We start from the raw sequence: 7,282 nt of genomic DNA, 5'->3' as shown, positions 1-7,282 counted from the left end.
ATATACCACCAAGACTGAACCATAATGTAAGCTGTGGACTTTGGGTGATTATGAGTCAATGTAGATTCATCAGTTCTAACAAATACACCACCCTGTTGAGGGGATGTTGAAAACGGAGGAGGCTGTTCATGTGCTGGGCCTAGGGGTACATGGGAAATCTCTCAGTTTTGCTGTGAACCTAAAACTGCTCTTAAAAAGTCTTTTAAAAAACTGTACACAACAGTGGCAGTGAGGTAGGGTGGCAGCAGGTCTTTCCCACAGGAAGCCAGAGCCTGGTCTTGATGCTTCCTTTCAAAAGACTATACTTTTTTTTTTTTTTTTTTTTTTACCTCTAGGGATTTAAAAATGGATATTGACTCATCCTGAAACCAAGATAATATTAAACTGACTTCCAGACTATACCATTGGAATAGCTTCAAGTGCATTATTCATATTGATCTAAATATTAGCTGTTTGTGGCTAGGAAGGTTGTCTTTTATCACACACTTGAGGAGTTGTTGGTGATTAAAAACTTGTCGCATGGGTTCAGAATCACCTCAAGTAAAGCTACATGTCCTGATTTGGAATCCTTGTTGCTCTTTTTCCTTAAATTTAATCTTAAAGAGCAGTGTACACTAACTGACTCTCTTAAGGGCTGTTGCTAAATCCTGCCACTGTGCCCGAGCAACTGACAATATTCAGGACTAATTTAAAAGATGCTTTTTAAGAGTGTGAATTCCTAACCCACACATACAAACCCGTTAAAAATTTTACTCTTCAAGAAAATTATATCTAAGTTTTAAGCTGAATTACGTAGCAAATGATACTTATATTCAGGTGAACAGAACACTACCACTCAACTGTTGACCCTGTTCCCTCTCACACCCATGATTATTTTCTGTCTCCCCACTTTTATTTGAATCAGACTTCAAATTTTCTGAAGCTTGCATTGTTTAATAAACTACACACTGCTAACACACTTATAACTGATTTTAGGCCCTAGTGTCCGATGTAATTTTGAGGGCTTCAATGCTTCGTATGGAATACATGAAGAATGGACTAACGTTTCCCATCACTAGTTATATTCCTACATCTGGAGGGCTATTACTAAGTACAACAGAATTGTGATTGCAAGTCAGATGTAAGTGATGACACAGTTCGATGAAGCTACAAATATACATCAAATTTAAATTTAAAACAAAACACCAAAACCATTTTACTGAAAACTAGTTTTATTTTAAAATCAAGTGCATAGCACTCATCTAATTCCATTGGTGTAGACTTTAGCACCATACTTGCCATTTGCAATTAATGTCACGACAGATACATTTTGGTTTGCAATCTGTATTTGAGTAGTGTGTATTTAATGGACTTTGGTAAAGCCCTTTATACATATCATTAATCTCTTCACAGTACACATTTAATGATGGTCCGGTAATCTCAGGGAAAAAAAAAAAAGACCTACTTTAAAGACTAATCAATAAATTAAACAAAATGAAACCCGCATTAACTCCCCCCACCCGCATCCCCCAAAGCTAGCAGTTGTGAGTTGTATTGATACAGAAACCTAATGTTTAAAAAATACTTCTGGTTCTCCAAACACCCCATCCCATCCCACCCTGGGTATGCAGCAATAGAAACCAATTATTTTATTCTGCCCCCCCCCAAAATTAATCCAGTGTTCTTTAGCTTTTTTTAAATACAAACTGGGAAAGTGTTATTATAAGCTTTTAAAAAAGGCATATTCTATAACAAGAATGACATTTAAACCAATCAATAAAAGCATTTGACAATACATTAAATTACCATAGGCACCAGTTGTTGTTTCAAGTTGGGATCTCTATCCCAATATCTTACATTCATAGTATTATTGAGGTAGTTAAAATCTGAAAATTAGACTCCAGGTTGCTGGGTTCTGAATGTGAATATGAAAGATAGATTCTTTTGAACCCACTTTCCCCCAAATAATTCAAGTTCTCTTGAGGTAAGAACTACCAAAATCCAATTAGCAGCCTTCTATAAAGAGGAAAAATGATACTTTCAGAAAACAATTTTCATGCTTGAAAACTGCCATGTGAGTGTTCTTACCTGAGTGGTTTTTAAATTTTTATCTACCAGGCTAATAAATCCACATCATGCCCTATGTACTCTAATTATAAAAGTTACCTTTGTTTTAAGGAAAGGACATTCTCTAAGAATTCACTCTGGCAGAAGAGCTGCCCACCCACTTACCACTGGAGCCGTCTGGATCAGTTTTTGAGTCCCTTCCCTTTCTAACAGAAGCTATTCGGCTCAATTACTGAGACTCCTGCTGCATACCCACATCTTTTATAGTAAGTTTGTCTTCAATGCGTACTGTGGCAGTCGCACACCTGCCGTGCAGTTTCCCTTCTATTCAAGTGCTATCTTAAAAAAATACAAAAAAAGACACACTTTACTAATTTTTAAATCAGAAAGCTTCCCTCCACCAAATCTCTGTTCTTCCACAGATAAGAGCACAATGCATAATATAAGTTATTACATGATTTTTTTCTTTATACTTTTAAAGTTTACTCCCCCCAAACTCTTTACCCCCAAATTGCCCTTGCCATTATGACTTATTATTGCTGTTCTCACTCATTACCAGTACAGTGAAAAGTCCCATGACAGTTTCTGGGGCCAATCTACTGAAAATGGCTACTGAAATTTAGTAATACCTCTGCTTATACTGACTAGCTGAATACAAAGGTTGCCTATAAAACCTGTCTTCCATGTAACAAAGTGCTATTCTAGCACAACCTGAGAACTACCCTGGCCACATTCCACTTAAAAAATAAACCTACAGGACTTAATTCTAGTACTGACATTTTAGTTACGCCTTCCCTCAAAAAAATGTTTGAGTAAAATAAAATCTGAGTGTAAATCAATGATTGCACTGAGAAATGCAAAACCTATCTATGCATTCTGAATGATAGAAACCCCCATTTCAGTCACTCTAAGCTACAATTATGTTCTCATTTGAAAACACATCCTAGCAGGAGTATTTAATCTATGTTATAAAGGTAGTTCATACTATAACATTCCCAAAACATGTTGAATTACAGTTACGTGTTTCAAAGTAGTACAAATTCCCTGAGTTAAATGTGTTTCAATTCTAAAGATTTGAGGTTGATCACTTAGGGAAAAAACAACAACAAAAAATTTATGGCCATGATTTTAAGAGATCTACTCCATCCTTAATTTCAGTACATAAATCCAGGTACCTATATACTATGTGACAGGAAGTTATACAGAATCATCTTTTTTTTTTTTTTAACTGCACAGAGCAGTATAGCGTAGTGACTCATGACTTTAAATTTAGTCAAAAATTCATTTGTGGATTAGACTATAACTCAAACCTGCAGAATAAAGAAAAAAGAACTCTTCAAAAATTAATACTGTATGTTTCCTTCATAAAAAGACTGTTTGGCAAGTCCACAGACAAACATTAATCTCTGACATACAAGCCAACATTAAGCCCAGAAGAGCCTAACCACAGGTCAAATCTCAAAACAGCAAAAGGGATGGAATCTGTCCAAATTTTCTGTTGTATTGAATATTTTTGAAATATTTGGACCATCAGCCAGGGTCTGAAATTTCTGTCATGTAGGGATTTAACAGAATTTGACATACATACTGTTAAAAGTTTTTGCTTAGCTCTCCCAGGTATTTATGGTGTATTCAAAGTGATAGTCAGTTTTCCTGGTGTTGCTATTTGAAAAATTCTGATGCAATTTGAATTCCTTCAGAGGAGTTTACAAAAAGTTTGTCATTCAAGTCACAAAACAGTCTGGATCAAATATTACCTTCAGATAAAATCACCTTTCAAAACATGGAGTAATGCAAGGGTAATGTTCATTTATCTGATAACTCCGGTTATAAGAAACATTCAGACAGGGCTTAACTTCTACTGGTATTGCCAGTGACATCCCAACACCAGTCTGCACGTGCCCCAGGCCCTGAACACTGGTTTGGAAGCCAGCAGGACATGTCTGTAGTGTGTAAGATGAGGTGTGTGTGGAAGATACGATCTGCTGACAGCTTGGTTGTTCTGATACAGGATGGCGATACTGCAGTGAAGTCTGATGCGTCTGATGGAGATACTGAGGTTGCTGAAAGTGAACTGGCCGTGAGGGCTGGGAGGTTGTCTGGAACACACTTAGTTGAGCTGGCTGAGGTACTGCTTGTCCCCTTTGTTTGTTTGCTTCTTTCACATCATTATCATGAGCGCTGAAAAGAAACTGTTAATGTTACTTGAGAAGAATTTGCAAGAAAGTTATGCATTACCCCCAACTCCCTCACTGCTGACTCCAAGGACTGCATGCTGTACCTAGATAGTCACTATGACCATAATTTCAACAACAGTGAGATCTCACTCTTAACCTTCTAAGGCTCCTTCCCTGGTACAAACCTAGGGAACTGGTTGCTGGTAGAGCTTTAAAGGTTATGTCCAGCTTGGGAGATATTTTCACAATAAGCACTTAAATGTGGCTGCTACTTTGGTGACATCCTGGGGCCCAATAATTTAAAAATGTGGAAATGAAGAATGAGGCAAGATTTGCCTGGACTGATTTCACAGTCATGAGCTCACACAACAACATCTCCTTTCCTTATCATGTGCTCAGAATTGTACTAGCAATAACAACCTCTACCTGGATAACAGCCAAAGGGACTCCCCTTCCACCAAGCATTGCTCTTACAGGAGCTTGTTCGTGGCAGTAAAAGCTGTCAGAATAAATACCATAAAAGCTCTGTATTTTGAAAAGTTGCTTTTAGGGCCCCTTATACATGACGGAAAACATTAACAACAAATTACAAACACAGAACAAGGAGGCTTACATCAATAGCCGTTCAATGCACTGCACTAAGAAATCCCAGGAGTAAGCAGTAAGACGATGCAGTCTTGTAGGCCACGTAGGAGAAAGACGAAGTATAATCCTTGAAGAAGCCACACATGCAGCAGCTACTAAAGAAGGTGCATAATTTAGAAAGGCATAATCTGTGGAGACATCAAAAATGAATTTAAGCAACAGAATATACAAGTCACAAGCTCACAAGTCACTTACTGTGTCCACAGTGACCCACCTTGCAAAGATACTTCCAGGAAATAATCTGCATATTTGGCCATGTAGAGTTTAGTTTTTTCCAAGCAAATCATTGGCCAGCCATCATGAAGATCTGTTTCATGTACTGCTTCAGAGAGATAATACTCGATGAAATGGGCGGCTGTTGGAAGGCAGAGGTTCCATTGAAAGGTTTCTAATAATAATAGTTCCATATGTAGCAAATTTTGTTTTGTTAAAACTAGATTCATATTAGTCATACAACCCAGGCTGTTGAGCTGCTCTAGCTTAGGCACACTATCTTCTTTTTCTTCGAATTTACCTTATAAAAAAAGGGGGGGGGAATAAAGACAATATTAGGCAAATGATATTATAGGTCTAGTCAGTTCAATGGAATTTACTGCCTTTTACTGCAAAGACTTAGGTCCAAAGATATTCCTTCCCCTACTTGGAGAGATACAAATTGTGCCATAACTCTGTGGATGTCATATTTGCATGTTTTCTCTCCTAATGCCTCTGTCCCTCACCCTTCACCCTCCCCTAAAAAAACTGGAACATATAAACATTCTGATCTAAGTCCTATTGTGTAATAAAAAAAGTCACATGTGCCAATGAAAAAGACACTGTCAAATCTCACCAGCTGAGTCTTTTCAGTTAATTTCTTTGTCAGAGGGGCAGGTAGTGGTTGGTGTTAGAGAATTATTTTATTTTTGAATAGAAGAAAGTTTAAAGGACTTAATGTCACAGAGTTATCCAAAACCAAAAGTAGCTAAGTGTCAAGTGTCATCTCAGCATATTTTCAGCACAATCTCAATTCAGGAGAGAGAAACACTGAGGGAAAAAACTGGATGAATATATGACACTAGCATTTTCATTCCACACAAAAAAATCTGTCCCACTTCTTCTGAATTCAAAACAGAAACCTAGCTAAGTCTGTTATAAAAAAAGGGGGGGAATTACTTTATATGAACTTTTATATCCCCTTACTCAAACAGAATAGGAGTAAAAACAATCTGATGGCAGAACTTCATTAGTTAAAGGCATTCACTTTTTCAGGAAATACCTATCTATATGTACAACATAAGGAATATATTCTATAATTCCCTCTCCAGCCCCAGAATAATTTTTAAATAGAACACATACCATCTTACACTTTAAATTTCAAACAAGTATTTTAATATATATCATTCATTTTCAGTATTTGTAGAACTCATGGCTGGAAAAAATTCAAACTACCATGTACTATTATAATTTTCCAGATGCACCAACAGAATCAAAGACTTGTCTTCAAGTCTCTTTGGGTCTTTATTTCCTGGGGGTCCAGAGAAGAAGGGAGATTATAACTAAAGCCTTCTACCTTCCTAGTATCATGTTCTATTTTATGATAGGGTTTAAAACAATCACATTATATTATAATTGTTATGGACTTCTTATAATGGCTTTTATACTTGTTCAAAATGATAGTTGTTAGAATGTTACATATTACTACATAAAAACTTTTGTTCTACTATTATAACTATTCCAATATATTTTATCCACTTAAAACCATGTTTTGAAGAGCCAGAATGACTACCAAAGCAGTAAGAACCAGATGAGTTTCTCTTCCAGGAGAGACCAGTTTACACCACATGTTGAAGCCGCTCCAAAAATGGTAATGGCCAGGGTCACTCAGCCCAGATGCTCAGTGCGATGGACCCAGTAGGGTTTGTTCAAGTCAGCCTGCCTTAGGACCAGGGAAAAGAAAGTAATGCTCACTACCATGATCTTTGCTTAGGAAGGGGGAACTGGAGTAGCAGGTTTGTCTCCTATGGCAGGAGGTTCTAAGATCATAACTTCAAGAAGAAAGCCCAAGGAAGCAAATAATTTCTCTTCTGCTCCAGAAATTTTGAACTTCTTTAGATTTACACTATTCTTAACTGAGTATTGCTGCGGGTAGGAGTTAATAAAAAAAACATAATTCAGACTTTTCATAAATTTAGATAGCTCTTCCTAATTCAAACCACATCAAGGTGAATCTCACAAGTTTTCCCAATAGCATATACTTAGTACAGCTCAAAGTACTAAAAGTGGTCTCTATGACATGGTAGTCTAGCATCATCACCACTGCATAAAAATATAGGGGGAACCCACTGTGTTCTTAATATGAGACTGGAATTCTTCAGAAGGAGAACGACCAACGAAATGAGGTCAGTCCCTCTGGATGAACATTAAGGCTTTCAAAG

The 7,282-nt window shown here is 37.0% G+C and overlaps 1 protein-coding gene across 2 annotated transcripts in view; it reads right to left on the bottom strand.

The window, feature by feature from the left end:
• Positions 1-1,199: 1,199 nt before the first annotated feature.
• Positions 1,200-7,282, bottom strand: part of CCNJ (cyclin J) — a 33,212-nt gene continuing 27,129 nt past the window's right edge. Inside the window, exons 4-6 of one of the 2 annotated variants that reach the window (XM_037138906.2) lie at positions 5,083-5,382; positions 4,837-4,996; positions 1,200-4,227 (exon numbers count right to left, since the gene is read on the bottom strand). In XM_037138906.2, coding sequence (XP_036994801.2) covers positions 3,816-4,227; positions 4,837-4,996; positions 5,083-5,382 — 872 coding nt within the window. In that variant the 3' untranslated portion in view covers positions 1,200-3,815. The remainder of the gene's footprint in view (positions 4,228-4,836; positions 4,997-5,082; positions 5,383-7,282) is intronic. The other variant, XM_053662481.1, reaches the window with a different exon arrangement.

The sequence above is a fragment of the Artibeus jamaicensis genome, unplaced genomic scaffold (genome assembly GCF_021234435.1).
Source record: "Artibeus jamaicensis isolate MK-2021 breed Jamaican fruit bat unplaced genomic scaffold, CSHL_Jam_final contig_252, whole genome shotgun sequence".
Classification (NCBI taxonomy): Eukaryota; Metazoa; Chordata; class Mammalia; order Chiroptera; family Phyllostomidae; genus Artibeus; species Artibeus jamaicensis.
Note: the sequence above shows the minus strand (reverse complement) of the source record. Positions and strands in the feature narration are given on the sequence as shown.